Source organism: Fukomys damarensis, unplaced genomic scaffold, assembly GCF_012274545.1.
Source record: "Fukomys damarensis isolate Sample0158 unplaced genomic scaffold, DMR_v1.0_HiC HiC_scaffold_19, whole genome shotgun sequence".
Taxonomy (NCBI): domain Eukaryota; kingdom Metazoa; phylum Chordata; class Mammalia; order Rodentia; family Bathyergidae; genus Fukomys; species Fukomys damarensis.
In genome coordinates this window covers 24885777-24906088 of record NW_022900931.1, presented here as the reverse complement: position 1 = coordinate 24906088, position 20312 = coordinate 24885777, and the positions used below count along the sequence as shown (strand labels likewise).

Here is a 20312-nt window from a genome sequence, read left to right as displayed (position 1 = left end):
TTTTACAATGATGCATTAAGAAGGCAGGAAGGAATAGTTGGCCACATCACCCCACCTCCAACTCTACACAAAGAAAGACACCTTCCCATCTTGAAGAAGGAGAGGAAACAATCCAATTCTACACTTGAAATCCAATACCAGGTCCACCAGTGAAACCCAGGACTGAGCAGCGTCCCAGGCCGGAACCCATACACTGAGCCTGTGGAACCTGTTATCCAGATGGAGGAGAGGTCTCCACCGCCTCCCTTGGCCCCCCGCAGCCCGGTGTAGAGAAAACCCCCATCCATGGGGAGCAGGCAGGAACAGCACAGGAGAAGATGTGCCAGAGGACAGAGGTACAGGGTGGCCTCAATGGGGACTCACACAAGGCGTCTACCACTCTGTCTCTCAAGATCAACCCTGAGCCGAGAGGGACTTCCTTGGCACACACGGGTAAGCAGGAAGCCCCGGCAGTACCCACTCAACCCACGGACATCTGAGGCATTGACTGCTGGAGAACTCCGTGGCCTCCACAGGTCCTAGACCCAGTTTGAGTTTTTACGAGATTCCTGTATTGCTGCATGGCCCCCAGCAAAGAGCCTGGCCCACACTGCGCCCCTTCACCCAGGCTCTTGTTACACAGCACTCCCAGGGGGCCATGAAAAGACAGGCAGCTGTCTCTAGCAGCTCTACCCAGCCAACACCACAAACCATACAGGAGACCTTACCTGCCCTTCCACAGCCCCAGGAAGAAACTCAGTTCCCCCCAGCGGCTTGCTCTGCAGAAATCCCTGGGAAGCAGCTAGGCAGCCCTGCCCACCCTCTGCTGCCGTAGATGCAGCTGATGACCCCACTCACGTGCACAGCCCCGGGCATCTGCCCTGGAGGTTCAGCCGGCCAAGTCTGCTGGGAGCAGCCACATGGCTCCGTCCAACTGCCCTGAGACCCTGAGCACAGCGAGCAGCCTTTCCTGACCAGCTTGGCCCACAGAAGCCCAACGAAGCAGACAGCCTTACCCACATGTCCACAACTTCAGCAAGTAGCAAAGCAGCTTTCTCTGAGCGGCACAGCCAGGCAGCCCCCAGGAAGAAACCCGGCTGCTTCACCAACCTTTCCACCAACTTAAGAGGCAGCTGAGCAGCCCACTCTCAGATCCTCAGCCCACCGAGATCCTTTGATGCCTACACTCGGCCTTGCCCGCTCGCCCTAATTACTCTAAGAAACTCCCCAACTCCGGCCGCAGCGTGACTCCCCCACGTGGGAGAGAGTCTGAAGAAAGTGAGACTGAAAGCTTCCCCCTTAAAGGACTAACAAAACGATGATGTCCATTTTCACCACTCCTGTTCAACGTAGGCCTCTGAATACTGGCCAAGCAAAAGGAGTAAAAGGGGTATGTAAAGGAAAGAAAGAAGTCGAATGATTGTTATTTCCCAATCACGTGATCCTCTACACAGAAGACCCAAAAATTTTTTGCCAAAGGATCCCTGAAATTAATAGCCAAATTCACTACTGTAGCAGGACAGAAAATCACACAAAAATCCATAGCATTCTTCACACCAATAATAAATTCACTAAGAAACTAGGAAAATATCATTTGCAATAGCATCCAAAAAAATTAAATACTTAAGTATTAACCTAGTCAAAGATGTGAAGGATCTCTATAAAGAAAACTACAGTACTCTGAAAAGAACAAAAAACAACAACAGAAAATGGAAAGCTATACCTATTCCTGGATGGTCAGAATAAATGTTGCCTCTTCACATACCTCCAGAACACAGAATACAGGTTTATTGCAGTCCTTTCAAAATACCAATAGCATTCCTCACAGACTCTGGACTATAATCCTAAAATTCATATGGAACAAGAAGACTTTAAAATTAATTTAAATTTTTAAATTTAAAAAAATTTTTTTAATTAAAAAAATTTAAAATTAAAAAAAAACCAATCCTGGACAAATAAGAGCAAAGCAGGAGGCATCCATTGTGTGTGAATAGACCACTTTCTTTATCCATTCATCTCTTGAAGGACACACAGGTTGCTTCCAGGATTTAGCTTTTATGAGCTGTACTGCTATAAGCATGGGTGTGCGTGGATCCCTGTAATATGATGCCTTTAGCTTTTGGGAATAGCTGGGTCAAGTGGAATTTCAATTTTTAGTTTTTTGTTAAGAAAATAAGTTAAGGTAGAAAGATCCGGCATTTTCAGTGAGTTGGAAATTAGTTGGCTTGACTTCCAGTCCCAAATTTACAGTTTATCATTTGTCTGACTTCAAATAATATCTGGATATCAATTCCACATATCAGACAGAATCAGACGTTACTGGGGAAGTGATAAATACATAGAGAAATAAGCTTTCTGGAGATACAAGTAGCACAAATGAAGTGGAAGGCTCAACTTAATTTTTTAAAGAGCAAACTGGGTGTCTACCATCAGCTGCACACTGTTCTAGCCATTTTGTTGGTATCAGTAATTCCATATGATCATGTTATGACATAAGCACTATTTTAATTCATTTTTTTACTTTTTTAACGTTTTAAAAAATTGTGCTAGTACATGTGTGTACTACATCATGTTTGCACTGCTTGTGGGGAGTTGAAATTCCTATCTGACCTGGCAAGTTGTTGTGCCTGGCATTGAAGACCACTCCTGCCTTCTCCGAGACCACACCCAGACATGCATATGACATTCTTGCTCTCAGTCTATCCCTCCACAAAGCTCTTTGCAGGTAAAGCTTTCTCAGATCACCGTTAAAATACACTGCACAGTCTGTGCTTCCCTACCATTGAAGCTGTTTTGAATCATTCCTGATTCTACAATGTGCTGTCTCCTCCATTAGGATGTCATTTTGTTTGTTTGTTTGTTTGTTTGTTTGATGCAAATACAAGGTACAGGGCAAAGCCCTGGGACCTCATGTTGGCATGGGGTAAATCTGCATTGAATGAAGAAGGAATCAGCGACAGAGACTCTCCAGAAGTATATGTTTATTTACCAAGCGTTCTCTATTGCAGAAACAACAGGGCTCATAGAGTCTTGGTGTGGGGATTCCAGCAAACCACTGTTTAGGGGGAGCCACCTCAAACATTCTGTAGCACTTCATCTATGGAGAGAAGAGGAAGAAAACAGGATGACTTGGGGTTTGCTAAGTAGTGAATATGATTCTAATATGGAGAGCAGGTTTTTCTAAAGGAAACCAAGTTGGCTCTGGTGAAGAATGGGCACCATCACATATTTGCCCTAAAATATTACACTTTTCTGATGAAAGAACCAGAGAGTTAGTGCTCTGCTCCCCACGTGTGCATTTCTGAGTTATCATGCAGTGTGAGGCCAACAATAAAAGCTCTAGACCACTTTGCATCTGGGAAGACTGGTTTGGAAAGCAAAGGGCAGGTGGAGGACCAAGGCTGCAAGTTGTTTACCTGTGCTGCAGGGGGCACTGTACTCAGCAAATGCTGCTTCACCTGAAAGACACAATGGTAACCTTGAAAACAGAAGTTTTGATGGGTTTTATAAAGAGCCTTTGACATATTCAGGCTGTGCCCTCTCTGCATCATTACCTGCATAACTGCTGAAGTCATCTCTTTGGGAAAGAGAAAGATAAGAAATGTCAAGGAAGTGCTGTTCTTGAGACCACTGGTGCAATGATCTCACACTGGGGGGAGGACTAAAGCCCACTCACTCTACTGTGGTCAAGCTAAGTCCTAGGAGGTCTCTCTAGGTATTCTTTTCCCCTTTTTCTACATGTGCTGCTTTTATCTTCATGACATCTCTGAGAGTTCTTAGTCTGAAAAAGTTGGTATATTCCTCCCCACTAATTAGAACAATACCTCCATGTAACCTCTTGTGAAAATTTTGCTTTCTTTCTTTGGTCTTCAGGGACCATAAGAGCTTTTAGTCCTTTCTCAACTCTAATTTCTTCTGTAATTCCTGCAATTTTCACAGTCTTACTGATTGCTCCTTTCTGCTATATTCTTAGGAAGATGTATGTATCCTCCTACCAATAAGCAGACATCCTGGAATATTTTGCATGACTGATAGACTTGTTGTAGGGGATTTGCAGTAGCTTTGTAGGCTACAGATGCAGAAATAAGGCATCCTTGATGGAGTAAGGTGAAGAGAGGATGTACAGTGTCGCCCACGCTCTTAATTCCTTAATTAGGAATTGAGTTTACTTGGAGTCCTTGGTCCCATCTTGCTCACCTGTCTCGTAGTAGTCATAGACCTTCACAAGAGCAGGTTTCAGGTTTCTTACAGGAATGTCTTGCACCACAGTGAAAGAAAAGCTCAGTGTCTCATTGGTAACCTGAGAAAGGAAAGAGCAAGAATCCGGAACCAGGGATTGATACAAGTGCTGATCAACCCCTGAGAATCCTTATCCTGTGTGTTGTTTTGTTCTGTTTTTTGTAGTACTGGGGATTGAACCCAGAGGCTTTTCAGGGAGCTGCATCCTGGCCCTTTCTCTTCTTTACTTTGTGACAGTTGCTAAATCACTAAATGTCCCAGGCTGGGCTGTAATGTGTGATCTTCCCGCCTCAGTCCAGAGTGCTGGGATTACAGGCATGGGCCCCCACACCTAGCTACTTCTTATCTTTAATCAGCAATTTTGAATATGGTTTCTGAGATTACCCAGCTTAGTTATTTTTTTAATGTTTACATGGAGTCAAGAAATACTCATGTTTCCATTTTAGTATAAATAAATCAGTAACACACTGACCTCCCACCAACCCTCTCATCTCTGACACCGCAAGTCCCAGGGAAGCCTGCAACGAGGAAAGAGACATTTAAAATGTCATCTAACATGAACAGAGGAGGAGGAGCTCTTCTAGGACCTTCTTTAGGACAGCTCATCTCACAGCACAGGCTCCCTGGGAAGACACCCACACGACAGGACCATCCACCCCGGAACATGTAGCAAGGCTGGCGGGGCCTCACCTGATCCACATAAATCAAGACCTTGCTGTTGCTCACTTCTGTCCTGCTCACGTGGTCAGATCTTTCAAGCTTAGGAAACAGGAGAAAAATCACTGATTTACTGTATAAATGCAGCCTTTGGGATACAGAGAGACAAATGGATGGTTTCATCCATTCACAAGGGTACAAAAAAAGAAGCTAAGATTAAGTTCCTTAAAATGAATTTGAAGTTCAGTAAGAATAACAACATACTCAAAGATTGTGAACACTTCAAATAAGATGGGAGACTGAATATTCACTTGACCAATGAGAATTTTTTGGCTTTTTTGTTTTCCTAAAAGTTGAAGTTATTCCTCTGACATTATCTATCATAATGTCTTTCCCCACTGATATCCATCAGCATTCTGTAAATTTTCACACTATTATTTTAAAGTATACACCGGCAGGAGGCGTGTGTCACACTGTTGTGGTATAAAAGGTCCACGGGGCGCGATGCTCACCACCTCACCCCCCTCCAGCCCACTGATCTCCGAGCACCAAGCACATGGACATGGGCAGAGCGATGGTGGCCAGGCTGGGGCTGGGGCTGCTGCTCCTGGCACAGCTCCTACCCACGCAGATTTACTCAAACCCAACAGCTGTGGGGTAACCTTCAAGCAACACCTCCCAGAACACCTCCACTACCCCAAGCCCAACTAATGCCACCACCAAGATGTCCACAGCCAGTCTCCCTGTGGTCTCCATCTCCCATCTACAACTGTACTGTTGGAGACTCTGGCCAAGAAACATTCCAACTTCCCCATCTTGTAAACCCAATGCAAATGGGGCGACTAGGAGTTCAGTGTGGCAAGGAAGAAATCTATTCCACACCTTACTTCAATGATGCAGAAAATGTTGAGAATTCCAAATTTGATTCATTTGAAGGACATGTGAAGGGACTGAAAGACAATGAATGTCAATATTAAACCTGCTGGAGTTTGTTGTTGCTGTTGTTGTTTTGTTTTTTGTACAAGATGAAGAGAGATAATAACATCCAAGATTAACCATGATTTCCTCAAATATGGCTTAAGAAATACTGACGCTTAAAACAATAATAGATTTTATCTAGAAATAAAAGATGGGAGGTAGAATGGAGATTCGGTTTTCATTGGGTTCATTAAATCTATGAGGCCATAAAAGTTAGATAATATAAAAAGCTTCCATGATGCTATTTGTACGTACATTAGAAGGAACTACCAGGTGTTAATCCATGTGTTGTTTCAACAGTACTAATTCAATGCTGATTTCCTCTAGATGAAGTTTCGCATTGTTGAGCTATCACTGTTTTCTTGGCAACTAAACTCTTTACCCTGCTCTCTGTGGCTCTGGATTTGACGTTACATTTGACTTTTTATTCAGTAACTGACATGTGCCAGGGCAACAGTGAACAGGAGCCCGCCCCCAAATCTAAGCATCGCAAGTAAATCTTACCTTTCCAAAGTGAAATGACAGGCATTTCCCACCACTCACTTTCATTCAACAAAAGCACCAGATCCATTTAGCTAAAACCCAAAGAGTAGAATTGTATGACCTCAACTGACTTTAAAATGCTGGCTTTTTATTTCTGTATAGGTTGAATACTTCTCACAATTAAAAACATAGTCTGTTTTTGTTGTTGTTGTTTTGTTTTTTTCTTTTCTTTTTGATATCAGGGATCGAACGCAGGACTTTGCACTTGCGAGGCAGGCAATGGCACCACTGAGCTAAACCCCAGCTATAGTCGGTTCTGAAGTTAAAATTACAAATCTTGAAATTAAAAAGGTAAATATGTGAAGGAGCCAAAACTAAATCCAGCATTTGGGAAGCTAAGATGAGAAGCTAACTTGCATAAGTGCGTAAAAATCTTTTATACTTTTTCTGTAAATGCTTTTTTTAAAACTACAGATCTCAGTAGACACATTTGTTATCAGTCAATATTTTTAGATAGATAGAACTGTCATATGCCTTGAGTTATGCCATCTTTTACAACTTCCTTGATACACAGAATCCTTTAAAAGAAAAACACAGACCCTGAACTCTTGTTCGCATGGTTGTGCACTGATGCTTACATGTTCCAGAGTCTAATTGGACCCCAAGAGTCTCTATGATCCAAGTCATTGCTTTTAGAAATCTGCATGGGAACAACCAGATAGAAAAGATCTGAAGATACTGTGTGTGTGGATGAACACTCTTTTTCTTCATATCTGGACACTGCACATCTGTTTGGATTGTATATTGTGTCTATGTATTTATGCTTTGAATCACAGTAACTCCTCGTGTTATGGAATTGATTTGCACTGGACACAAACTAAATAAAGAAATAAATGGCTGGAAAAAAATAAAGTATATACCAACAATTTTCTTGTTCTTTTCATGAATTGGGAGTTGACAGTTTCAGTTACCAGTTTTTAATAGTAACTAGAAGGTAGTTTCAATTAAAACAGTAACTTTCTTGGGTTGTTTTTTGTTTGTTTGTTTGTTTGTATTGGGACCTAGCACAGTGCTAAACTTAAACTTGGCACCACATAAACTACATTACCTTAGGTCAGGGCCAATGTGACTTTGATGCAGGATGCCATTACTAGATGGAGGATACAGAAAACCAAATATCTGGCACCCACTTACCATTTTCACTGTTGGTTTCAGTGGACTGAATCCAGATATCATTTTTACATCAGCAATCACCATGTTAGAGACCGGGCGTCTCCCTGTGTAGCTACCAATAAAAGGAAGGAAGGAAATGAGCTTCACTAGACTTTGAATCTTGCCTTCTTCTCGGCCTAAGTCACGACATCTTTAAGTAACCTCGCTAATTGCTGCCTTGCTCCCAGGGATCTGTCCATCCCTCGGAATGCACAGCCCTCACGGTCACAAGGCATAGCTCTGAGAAGTGCCCGCACGGTAGGACACTTGCAGAGTTCACCGCAAAGCCACCTGTCTGAGTACAGCAGAGGTGTAATGAACTACATTCCCGGGGTGGAACCTGGAAATTCTACACAAGATGCTAAGCAGATTGTTTTGGTTCATATTTGCGGTTCATGTAGTTTACAGTCATCTTGGGGAATGGTTACTTGTATATATCACAGCATGTTTCTTTCACTTTGTAATTCCCTTGCCTCCCCCTCCCTCCCTCCTCCTCCAGTTCACCTGTCCCATTTTTCATTCTTGTTGATGCTATTTGTCTATAATGGAATACTACTTAGCTATAAAGAAAGACTGATTTGTGACATTTGTAGGAAAATGGATGCATTTGGAAAATACAGGGCCGAATGAAATGAACCACACACATGGTTAAATACTGTATGGTGTCTCTCATAGTGTAGACAAAAAGTAAATGAAAAAAGATGGATAGAAGGGGATGAGGGGATGGATCTCTTGCAATAGGGAAGTGGTCCAAGGGAACAAAGGCAAGATTTGAAGAGGAGGGAAGGGGAAATAAAAATAATAAAGATAGCTGGGTGTGGTGGTGCACACCTGTAATCCCAGCACTCGGGAGGCTGAGGTAGGAGGATCGCTGTGAGTTCGAGACCAGCCTGGGCTACATAGTGAGCTCCAGATCAATCTCAACTACATAGTGAGACCCTGTCTCCAAAAAACAAAAAACAAAATAATAACAATAATAATAAAGATATGCCATGTTCAGAATCTTAATAGCCTCAATTAATGTCAACGTTATGTGCCATAACATGAGCTAAGGAGATTTTTTAAACTCTAGCATGTGCCACTTCATAACTTACATGTTTCAGATTAATGAGTGATCTCTTTCTGCATGTGATGACTATCTCCATAAGTGGACTATAAAATTTCTTTAGGTCAAAGACTGTATCTGCATTTATATTCTGCCTAATTAACACATCATGCTTTTGTGAAACACATCTAAATTATTTTGTCTATCGAGTATGAATCAAATTATGAATATTATTTTCTTTTTTCATCAAAAATCCGTTCAATTGTGTATTTATATCAGAAATCACTGCATATATTTTACCTAAAGCCTTTGAGGCGTGTTATTGAATAGTGAGTCTTTTTTCTCTAGAAAAATGGAATTGTAAAAGAGTACTTTACGGGTAAGAAGAGTGAGCCTATCTTGATGTATCACTGAAAGGAATGATTTCCTCTCTAACCACCAATGTGGGACTGAATCCTGCCAGCAGACAAAGCAGCGCTTACAACTCTACACATCACTGTCCACATTGGTAATGGAAGGTAAAAAGTGAAAGTGAAAACATTCAGTTTATGTATCTTCAAATCTACTTTCTGAAAAGGTTGAGGTGGTTAGTATTTTGAAAGCTAGGGAGCAGGGGCAGATTCTAACCTGAATTCTAGTGAAATCTGGAATCTCTTGTGGGCTTCGGGACCGTCACAAGTCTGGGGTATTGTTTGCACTTGGAGAGCGAAGCCAGATTCTTCCTTCTCTGAGAACACATTGTATTTCAAAGCTGTCTGTTGAATTAAAGAATGGAAATGGTTGTCTCCAGATCAAAGGAACCCTCAGTCTGTCGCCGTGCACGTTCCCTGACTTGCCCTTTACTCGTAGAGGTAGGAATAGGTATGGGGTCACCGCTGAATCTGCCCAACTTGCCGCAGAAATCTTACCTGAGTGAACACGCAGCCTCCCCCTGACACATTTATTTCGTACTCCCCTGGAATGTTTGGCAGTGGGACCTGCTGCAGTAATAGATGATTACTGTTATCCACTTGGAATTTTGTGGAAAACGCCCCCGAAGACTGGATTGTCACCAAAGATGTTTTCCCGGTTCCGGCAAAAGTAGCGGCTCCATATCTGGACAGAGCATGGAGAGCTACCACTGTGTCCTGGAAGAGATGAATGTGAAAGCTGAAGAAGAGAGCATCCAGAGTTAGGGGCTTGGATTCTTCCCAAAGCCCAAAGCCCATTTTTGGTATTACAAAGGTATGTGAGGTTCTGTTCCTATTACATGAACTCTGGATTTGAATTCAAAGACTGACGTTAATTTATGATACATCTGATAATCAAAATTTCTACTGCTGCCCATGATTTTTCACTCTTTTCAATGATTTTTTTTTCACTCTCTCGTTGGTAGAGGACGTACTCTGTGCCCCCAAAGGATCTCTCCCATTACATCCCTTCTTCTTTTCCATTACAGATGGATTTTGATGCTCTCCTTTGGACAAAAGAACTCAAAATAGACTAAAACAAGCACGCAGACAGCGTCTTCATATCATGATTATCCATTTCAAAGGAAAGACCAAGATAACTGGATTACATAGCAGAATGGTACAGAAAATAAACATTTCCTCTGTGCTCACTCAGTTTGAGAGATCACCTCTAGGATTCTAGACATTTCAGAATTTTTGCCCCTGTTCATAAATTAGGATTTGCTTCCTCGCTAAAGGGTCTCAGTGGTGCAACCCTGCTTTCATAGGTGACTAATGTATAAAGAAAACCCTAGAACTCCAGCATAGGCACGAGGAAAACCACGGGGAAAGGGAATGTTTGGAGCTCTTTTCTCATTTTCTGCACTCAAAATGATCTTAAGTGACCTTTCCTGGATCCTTTCTGTCCTCTTCTCTCTTGCTCTTTCCCATATTACTATTCATCTCTCGTCTTGACCTCTCACCAAACTCTGACTCCAAAGGATGAAAGCTGAAGGAACCCACCCACCTGGGTGGAGGAGAAGCCACCGTAGGAGTTCTGTTGCTTTGTGATCCATTTCACAATTCGCGCTGCAGAAGTCAGGTCCGCTGGGGTCGGGGCTGTCTGGGCTGTGAGGAGAGCTAGGAGCACGTAGGCCGTCATCTCCACCTCGGCAGGGGGCGCCCGGGGTTGGTACAAATGTCCCTCTGGTTCCCTGGGTTTCTGAGGTCTCTCCCAGTGAACTGAGTTATCTTCAGGATAAGAACAAAGGAATAATTAAAATATGACTATATATATAAAAAGCTGGAGTAGCTTTTACTAATCCAGGGTAAAAAATTGAGCTTATTTTCTGTGGATGAGGAAAATAATGAGGATAGAAGTTCTTAAGGTATCAACTGAGTCATTTTCTCAAATGTCATTCTAGTAGAATCGGTGAGGAGAATGTGGCATGATTTCTCACTGGTTCGCCCCCTCTCTTCCAATCAAGTTTTCTGTTCAGTGTTTAGCTGAAATGAAAGAGGGAACTTACCAGCTTCAATGTCATAATAAAAATAGTAAAACACAGAAGCTACGGCAATGGATTTTAGTCCCTTTCCTATGGTACTTAGCGGCTTTTATTCATCTTGATATCTAGGTCAGTCATACAGGAAAGTATGTCGACTATGTTGTCTTTGTAAAGAGGTTGAAATACCTGAGTTTTCCTGTCATACTGCTTGTCTCAGCTTTGTCCTCTGTATGACAATAAAGGAGGGATGTGAATTTGATTGTCTTGAGAGCCACCTAAGGAATTAGAAAGGCACCTTCTGGCTGGGTCTGTGCAGGCCACAGAGGTGTGACGCTGCTCCTGACCTGATCCCTGACCCGTTCCTGTCTGGTTTCTCTGCTCCCTGCTCTGCATCCTGGCTGCTGCAGTAGCTGAGGACCTTCACTCTACCACGCCTTTGTACCCTGGTGTTTCTGCCCGGTCTGCTGACCGCCGACTGAGCACCCCAGAGCTGTGGGCCAGACCAAAGCTCTTCTCCTCGAAGTTGCAGGTTTCGTGTATATTGTAGCAGGGACAGGACGGCTAATACACTACATAACAAAAGATTTCTGGGGAAGTGTGGGTATAAAAGGACCACTCATCTGGGAATGGGATGAGTTGTCATAGAAATCTCAGTGTTTCATAGTGGAGCAAGTCAAAAAGGAAAGTTATTTTCAGGAATTCATTTCCCCTTTGCAATCCACTGGAAATGAACGGAGAGAAAAATCTTGACAAACATGCTCACCTTCTTCCACAGCTTCCTCGTTGAGTGATTTCATTATCTCCCTCTTCTTCTCCTGGTTCCCCGCCAGGGCAAATGCGTACGCCAAGAGTGCCTTGGTGTAGACATGGCTACCGTTGGTCCCCTCCTTTGTTGTTTCCCAGGCTGAATTCATGCAGATCAGTGCTTTGCTGACAACAGGGTGCTATGAGGAAGAACAGTACCAGTGCCTTTCCAAGCTGTCTCTCTACCCATCTATCTGTCCACCCATCCATCTATTCTTTCACCACCTTTTTCTAAAACACACTTTTTAAAAAGGTTATTTTCTAATTAAAATATAAACTAACAAGGAGTGGATTAGATACTGTGTGTTTTGGATTAATTTTGGAATAGGATCTAGGTTTTTTTGGACAAGTATATTCTTCTTGTCAGAAACTAGCAAATGTGCAGCACTGTGCAAAATGAAAGCTGCCATTTAGCATCTCAAGGCGCGATATAGCCACAGGTCAGCAGGTTTCACAGCAGTCTGGCCAGCAGGAGCAACACCGTGGTACCTACAGTGGCAGGCAGTGGGATCTCCAGAAGGGCAATGGTGATGTAGGCAGAGAGGGTCACCTCATCATCTACTCCACCCTATAAACGCAAGAGATGAAAATGAGATGAATCCCACTTCTGGAAGCCCTGTAAAGATGGGCCAATCTCTTCTCTTCTATGGTTCCTTAGAAGTTCTTCTCATGCAAACCCCCACTACACAAAGTCCAGTCCCAGCCCAGGTTCCATGTGTTCCTCCCCTCCGGTGAGTGGTTTTATTCTCCCACCTGCGTCCTCCCGTGCTACCCAGTCCCTTCTTCTTACATATCTCTATCCTTAGGAAAACTGTCACAACTGACTGAGCCACAGGGTCACAAGGGAGGTCACCTTCAGGTCATTGTGGAACAGTGTCCCAGAGCTCCTGAAACAGCCACTGTGCTTCTGCCTCCGGGAGAGCCAGGTCAAGGCGTGGGTAACGTGGGTTTCGTCAATGAAAATGAAGGCCCGAGCTTGGGCGAAGGTCTTGAGTACAAAGGCTGTGAGCCTGATGCGAAGAAGAATGGGATGTGAGCCACTGGCTTTCGAGCAGCACCCCCACCCCCTGTGCAGAGGCTTCCTGAGGGCCCCAGTGCTCGCTTGCGAGTCAGTATGAGGGTTTCTGCACGCTCACAGCTGGGGGGCTGCACTACCAAGAGAATTCAACCTCCACCTGGTTTGCTTCCTCAATGCCTTGGATGTTCAGGCTTTGCTTTGCTTACTTGGGTGGTTGATTAAGATGTTTCCACTCCCTTGCTGAGGTATTTCCCCTTCACTGACTTCCTTATGTAGATTTTTTTAAAAAATCTCAAACCTCCTATTACATGCACTAGCATTCTGTCAAGGTTTTCTGCTCCCAAAACTAAATTTCCCTTCATCCCATTGGCATCTGTCCTGCTCTTTCCACCAGACTCCTTCGCATTCTGCTATTTGTCTGTGCATTTTCCTTAGAAAAGGTGTTATTTAACATAAGGTTGTGGAGAGAATGGCCACGGCTTTTTCAGCCTCCGGTTCCAGCATCTCTGGATGCTGGAAACAACTTCAGTAGCCCAGAGTTTTATTTATGATGGGTCCTTGAGAGAAATGAGACAGCTTTGGTGACTTATTGAATAAAAACCGTGTTTGGGAGTCAGAGCAATAAACCTTGGGGAAGGCTTAGCCTAGCTGCTTACTATTTGTGCCATGGAGAGATGTTAACAGCACCACGTAACAGTTTCCACTTTTGTAAAATGAGGCTCGTAAGATCTCAGGTGGGGCTGTCATCCAGTGTGAGTATTGTACAGAGCCTGGCACTCAGTGCCCTTTTCTTACCATGTGTTGCCTTCAATCTTGCCTTGTTGATGCCCAAAGGCACTGTAGGAGCCATCGGGGTGTTTGTAGTTCAGCTCTCTCTGATAACCTGAGGTGAAAGGTCTCGGGTGATTCAGGAGGCATCAGTGATGCCCCAGAGACAGACAGGCTTCCCACATGCACACAGAGACCACCAACACCTCTGACTTCTCCCACATGCAGAACCTCCAAGATGGCAGCTCTTCTTCCCCACTGAATGGCAACCCTGAGTGAGGAGAGAAAGTTTGCAACAACAAGAAGTTCTGTCCCTACTCACCAGCATTGAGATAGCCGATGGCCTCGGACTTGATCTCCTGGGTCAGCTGCTGGGTTTCATTCAGATATTTCAGTATGTAGATGTTAGGAGCAAACAGGATCATGTTCTGCTCTCCACAGCCGTAAGGCATCTGGAGGAGGTCTTGTATATTTTTTATGGAAGAACTTAATATATCACCTGGAAATGAGACATCAGAACAACCACTGTCACCAAGAACCAATGATATTATATTTATGATGTTTATATCTGAAAAAATAGCTGATGTGGAAGAATTGTAAGGTGATTGGAGGGTCAAACACGCTGGAAACCAAGTGGGTATTGAAGGAGAAAGAAATGTGAGAAGGAAGTTAAAGAGCTGAAGTGCAGTTAAAAACTGCTTGTTAAAAAAAATAAATGAAAGTGGTGGTGTGGAAGATAGCACCTTGGGATATTGTCTCGAGAGGCTCAATAACTCACCAAAAACAGAGAAATAAGCTCTGGCCGAATCGTTCACCAATCTTGGTGGGAGCTTCAGGGATAACTTCTCAGATTTCCCAGCATCTTGATAAACAAATAAAATACAGAGACATTTACCTTTGATGTCTATATTTTTTTTAAAATCCTACGGTTAGTGGTTACAGACAGACATCTCCAACTGATTAGCTACCTCCTTAGAAAACACTCTTGATTTTAATATTCCAAATTCACATTTCCTGGTACTGAGTGGCTTGCCAGGCTATCTCTTCCTCTTTTATTATCCATCACACTGAACACCTCAGGGGCTGTTCAAAAGGAGGCTCTGAGTTTCTGAGGTGTATGATTACCTTCTTTTACTGGGGTCTTCTTAAAATGCTGTATAGACTTATGAAAATAATGGGTTTTTTCTCAAAGTGTAGTTTGTATATGAACAGACACTCAACATGTCAGAATAAGTAAAAGAATAAACCAAATATAGCTTCTTGCCTTCTGGGACCACCTCTCTCTTGCCATGATCATTAGCTACTCAGGGATATTCCTTTCATGGGAGTCCTTGCCTTGGATGTTGCAAAGCAGGCATGGTTAGATTAGAGTCCAATGATGATGTACCAGGAAAAGAAGAAGTGACCAGTGGCAAGGTATTTCTTCTGTTTTTCTACTTGAAGCTATTTCAAAAATAAATCTAGTTCATCTCTAGTGACCTACTTCACACCTTCCACCTTTCAATAACTGCGAGATCACTTAAGACTTTCAATAACTGTAAGATCATTTTTCCAAATGTGCCTTGCACTACTAGGAATTGGTCACTTTTGGCAAAAATCATTTACTTTATCTCATCTATACCTTGTTAAGTTTCTTGTAATATTGGATTTTGGATCATTAGTTTACTTTTAAAACTTTATTTAAAATTATTAATTCTTTAAACAACTATACATTGAAAAATATACATCTCATGCCAGGCACTATTCTAGGTCCTGGAAATGTTGCTGTGAGCAAGAGGAGACACAATCTGCACTGAGTTTTCTGTTCTGCTGTTTGTTTCTTTTCTTGTTTTTCTGGGTTTGTTTTTTTATTTTGTTTTGTCTTGTCTTGTTTGCTAATGGTACCAGGGATTGACTGAAACCAGGGCTTTCACACTGAGCTACATGCCTAATTCCTTTTTATGAGACACAATCTTGCTAAGGTGCTAAATTGCCCAGGCTGGGCTTGAACTTTTGATCTTGCTGCCTCCACCTCACAGAGTGCTGAGACTACAAGTGTGAGCCACACATGCTTTTCTTAAGTTCACACCTAGTAGAAGACCAGATTTCTTTTCTTTTCTTTCTTTTCTTTTCTTTGTGGGGGCACCAGGGATCAAACTCAGGATCTTGCACTTGTGAGGCAGGCGCTGTGCCACTGAGCTAAATCCCTGGCCCAACCAGATTTATCTTGTACGATAAATGCCTATAGCCCCTTCACAAATGGTCATCGAGGAGCATGTATACAGTGGTTAAAAAGCAATTAATGTCACAATGGCAGAAAAATACTATGGTAAATATATGTTTCCATGATTTGTTATAGTATATATAGGAAATTTTCCTGGCCATAAAAAGGTAATATTTACATAAGCTGTAAGACTAGAAGCACATATTCCTTTACTAAATATTCACAGATTGTTCCCATTACTTCAGGTACATTTTGATTCTGAACTCTACCTAGCTTTTCCTAAGCTACTCACTTTCTCAGCTTTCATGTGTGCTCCATGAAAAGGTTCCTGTATTCTAAATAAAAGAGCTCCTCTGAGGGGCTGAGACGTCCCATGTCCCATTTGTGGCTCCGATAGCTCTGCTGGGATAACTGATAATCTTGACACTCTATAAGACCCAAATTCTTTTTTTATTTCATGGACATAAGGTACAGTGTCTGGATTTCCTGATTAGAATATTGCAAAATATCACTGAGGTGATTTACGTGAGAAAAGTTATTGTAATTTAAAGTGCTATTATCTGTGTGTTGGCCTTTTGAATGACTCTTACCTGAGGCACACAGAAGTGAGTTGAAGGTATATTCTTTCTTGATTCCTTCAGGCTTGGAAGGGAAAAGGGAAAATTCAGAGATGAGAAGATGTGGAGCATCAGGGCACAAAAATAATAATAATGCAAGTTTTGAGAGGGTTTCATACCCTCTTTATTTGTACCTTGTGTTAGATGATTTCTAATTTCTTTACATTTAGAATGGGCATAATGTTTGAGAAATCTGGGCCACCCCAGGTGGAAAAAAGAAGGTATTGAAAGGATATTTAAGAAGAAAGATAGAAAACTATGACAGGAACAGAGAAAGATTTGTTCCAAAGAAAAGATATTGGTACAAGGCCAGGCAAGGTCGTACATGCCTATAATCCCAGCACTGTGGGAGCCAGAGGCAGGAGGATTACAGGTACCACTCGACCAGGTCAATTTGATGATTTAGTAAGACCCAGTCTGAAAATAAACAAGAAAAAGAGGGCTGAGACAAAGCCCAGGAGGAAGGCCCTGAGTTCAATCCCCAGTTCCAAAGAAACTGTTCCAGAATATGCCCAGTCCAACTGTTAGCTAATAAGAAAACAGCTGAAAAGCAAGTAGGAAAAAACAAAACACCTTCACTCTCCTAGTACTAAGGTATGAATTCCCATATGCTATGAGATGCCCTGAGCTCAGGTATTATTCTTATAACTCAGGTATTATAAGTGACCTGATTATGATCATGCTCTGAGTAACACACCTGGGAGACATGTTTAAGCAGGCAGGTGAGCAAGTGGCACAGTCATTTGAGGTCAAAGTTTCTGAGATATCTGGTACTCAGTGGTATAGATACTGTGTTGGCAGCTGTGTGGGGCCATATTTTTGTTTCATTTTTTACTAGAACCTATTTGCAGTGCAAACGATTGTATTCATCATAGGGAGTCAGTACCTGTACATAACGCACTATAATTCTCTGTACTTCCTTTTTCCCTCCTCTTCCACCCTCCTCTCTCCCAACTCTTGGTCCCTTCCCATTTGCAAAAGACCTAGATCTCTGTGCAGATTGGTGCAACCACTGTGAAAATCAGTATGGAGAAACCTCAAAAAACTAGGATTAGAGGTCCCATTTAACCCAGCCATCCCTCTGCTGGGTATCTTTCCAAAAGAATCAAAAGACTCATACCATAGCGATATACGCACACTCATGTTTATAGTGGCACAGTTCATAATACCTAAAGCTTGGAAGCAGCCCAATTGCCCATGAGCTGGAGACTGGATGAAGAAGATGTGAGTTTTTATAAAACGGAGTACTACTCAGCCATAAAGTACGAGAAACTAGCCGGGTATAGTGGCACATGCCTGTAATCCCAGCACTTGGGAGGCTGAGACAGGAGGATTACTGTGAGTTCAAGACCAGCCTGGGCTGCATAGTGAGTTCCAGGTCAGTCTCAACTGTATAGAGACCCTGTCTCAAAAAAAACAAAAACAAACAAACAAATAAAAAAAGAATGAGAAACTAGAGATTATTTATAGCTAAGTGGATGTACATTAAGGCCATCCTCTTAAGTGAAATACATAGGACACACATGTGTAAATACCAAATAGTTTCTCTGGTGTGAGAAACTAAAAGTGCAAATAACTATCAAAATGTATAATAGATAATGTGAAATAGGAAGGGTCTAAAGGGGAAGGGAAAGTAGGAGGAGTAGAGGAGAGAAGAGAAGAGAAAATATGAGAAAAGGGAAAAATGGAAACAAAGTCTTTGTAAATAGGGAGGGTGGAGGGGGTGAAGAGAGGGCAGGGGAATGGGAAAAAATAAGACCCAAGATACATCATATAAAGGTACAAGTTCCCAGTGATGAATGTAACTGTACTATGTACCTAAAATGCACCAAAAAAACCTAGCTCCCTGTTTCTTATTATCCATCTTTTATTGTGCTCTTTAAATTCTTTTTAAATCAAAGATATTAGACAGCCTGGACTCAGTCTCACGATCGGACAAGTCAGACTCACTCACCTCAACTAACAGGCCTTTGACAACGGTGTCTTTCTTCCCGGCTTCAGGGACCTTAGCTGCCTCACAGAGACCTGGGGACTGTCGCATTTCCGCACTCACAGAGAAATTCATAGTCCCTGAAACAAACAGCTCACAGATTTGAGCTGGGATGTGCAGGGGCTGGATGTCCTCTAATTAACTCCCGGGACCCACAAAGAATCCTGAGTTCTGTGGGCCGTTCAGGGCTCATGTAAGAATCTGGCAAGTGCAGGGTCAGAAGCGGCATGGACTGGCATTCTCTCCTGGGGCCCAAGGTGGAGTAGCTCATTCAGGGACCACGAGAGTGGCTTCGGGGCCCTCCCACTCACCCAGCGATTTGGGGGTCACCAGCCAGGACACGGTCTGCCTCCCATTCGCGCACACGCAGTAAGAATCTTGGTCTCCTGCTACGGGGACAGCTGTGAAGTCAGGAGAGGCCTCCAGCTGCACACTCACCTGTTGCCCACACGGGGCAGAGAAATCAACATGACTTTGGAAGGGCAACTCGAGGACACAAGTGGGGAGCCAAGGGCAAGAGCCTGGGAGGAATTGGGTGTTAAAAGGGGACTGGAAGGAGAACTTGTAGAAAGCACAGAGTTGAAGACGCTACATAAGCTGACCATGTTTTTATAACAAGCTGTACAAACTTCCTGCAGGATACCAATTATATACATAAATAAATAAATATATATATGTGTGTGTGTGTGTGTGTGTGTGTGTGTGTGCGCAAACCTATATAGTGATAAATACGTATCTGTTTGTATTTATGTGTTTTATTTTGGTGTCAGTAATAGGGGACAAGGAAAGACAACAAAGCATGCTGTCCCCAGGACATTGACCTACGGGCTTAGGTCCCTAAGAATTCTCCCAGGTTTCTGTTCGGTTACAGTGTGGCTGAAGTTACTTCCTTCTCTTTTTTTATCTATGCACTCCTCCGTCTACTGGGTTGAAAACATAGTCAAGCTTTAGGCGCATGAGGCACTTCTAGGCTCTAAGTGGCTCCTGTCCTCAAGAAGTTTTTCATTGCTGGACACTTTAGATGCCCAGGAAAAAGAATTCTGTCATATACAGGTCAGTGACTTTACAGAAAATCCACACAATGGAACTGAATGGCAGTGGCTTGTGTCACGTTTAGTCATACAGCCTAGTTTATAATAAATTGGCTTTTTAGGGGGTCTTTTGTAAACTTTTACAAAGTTGAGATCTGGAGCCCGTAAGCTTCAGTTTTACAACTAGTGCTTTTATGTATTTGGGGAGAGAAAAAAAAAGCTCATTACGTCCCTTCCAACTTAGGCCTTGGTTATTATCGGAGTGGGTGGTAGAACACAGGCCTTTATGTTAACGTTTAGTTCAGAGAGACTGCACCCACGATGGCGATTCCGTGAGACATCACCAGCCCGCAGCTTTCTTACCGCTTGGCGATACTGTGACCATTACAAAGTGATAAGAACACATTGCACGTGTGTTTGTGCTGATGCTGGTGGAGATAAACCTTCTGCGGGGCGGGTTTTGATACAGTGTACAAGAATAACATAGGTGCATACGTGCACAATTCTTGGTAAGGACAACAAATGACTACGCAGTATTACGGTGTAGGAACTTCCAATACATTTTTATCTTTAAGTTAAACTGTACTCCTCTTTCTATTTTTTTAAGTCCTCTGTAAAGCAGGATGTTGTGTTTCTCCAGCCATAAGCTCATACATCTTGTGCCTGCTGCATCGGAAGGCCGCACAGGGTAGCTGACCTTGCCATCGAGGTTAAAGGACACCGTGGGGTTGCAATGATGACAGAAATCTAACAACACAGTCCTCAGAACACACCTCCATCACACAGTGGCACGTTACCGAACAAGTGCAGCTGCAGAAGGAATCGCGCGTGGATCTGGAGAACGTGTTAGTGAG

General features: G+C 42.9%; 1 protein-coding gene across 4 annotated transcripts in view; it reads right to left on the bottom strand.

Annotated features, from left to right (window-relative positions):
- Positions 1-2943: 2943 nt before the first annotated feature.
- The window catches only part of LOC104850731 (alpha-1-inhibitor 3-like), a 50336-nt gene continuing 32967 nt past the window's right edge, over positions 2944-20312 (bottom strand). For 2 of the 4 annotated variants that reach the window (XM_010607797.3, XM_010607795.3), the window contains exons 20-36: positions 18739-18865; positions 18392-18507; positions 16411-16462; positions 14396-14479; positions 13940-14116; positions 13645-13732; positions 12685-12841; positions 12325-12399; positions 11791-11971; positions 10550-10773; positions 9502-9720; positions 9221-9348; positions 7531-7621; positions 4909-4977; positions 4177-4279; positions 3396-3437; positions 2944-3076 (exon numbers count right to left, since the gene is read on the bottom strand). In XM_010607797.3, coding sequence (XP_010606099.1) covers positions 3054-3076; positions 3396-3437; positions 4177-4279; positions 4909-4977; positions 7531-7621; positions 9221-9348; positions 9502-9720; positions 10550-10773; positions 11791-11971; positions 12325-12399; positions 12685-12841; positions 13645-13732; positions 13940-14116; positions 14396-14479; positions 16411-16462; positions 18392-18507; positions 18739-18865 — 1956 coding nt within the window. In that variant the 3' untranslated portion in view covers positions 2944-3053. Of the gene's footprint in view, positions 3077-3395; positions 3438-4176; positions 4280-4690; positions 4737-4908; positions 4978-5757; positions 6429-7530; positions 7622-9220; positions 9349-9501; positions 9721-10549; positions 10774-11790; positions 11972-12324; positions 12400-12684; positions 12842-13644; positions 13733-13939; positions 14117-14395; positions 14480-16410; positions 16463-18391; positions 18508-18738; positions 18866-20312 lie in introns of those variants that run through there. The other 2 variants (XM_010607798.3, XM_010607799.3) reach the window with 2 other exon arrangements.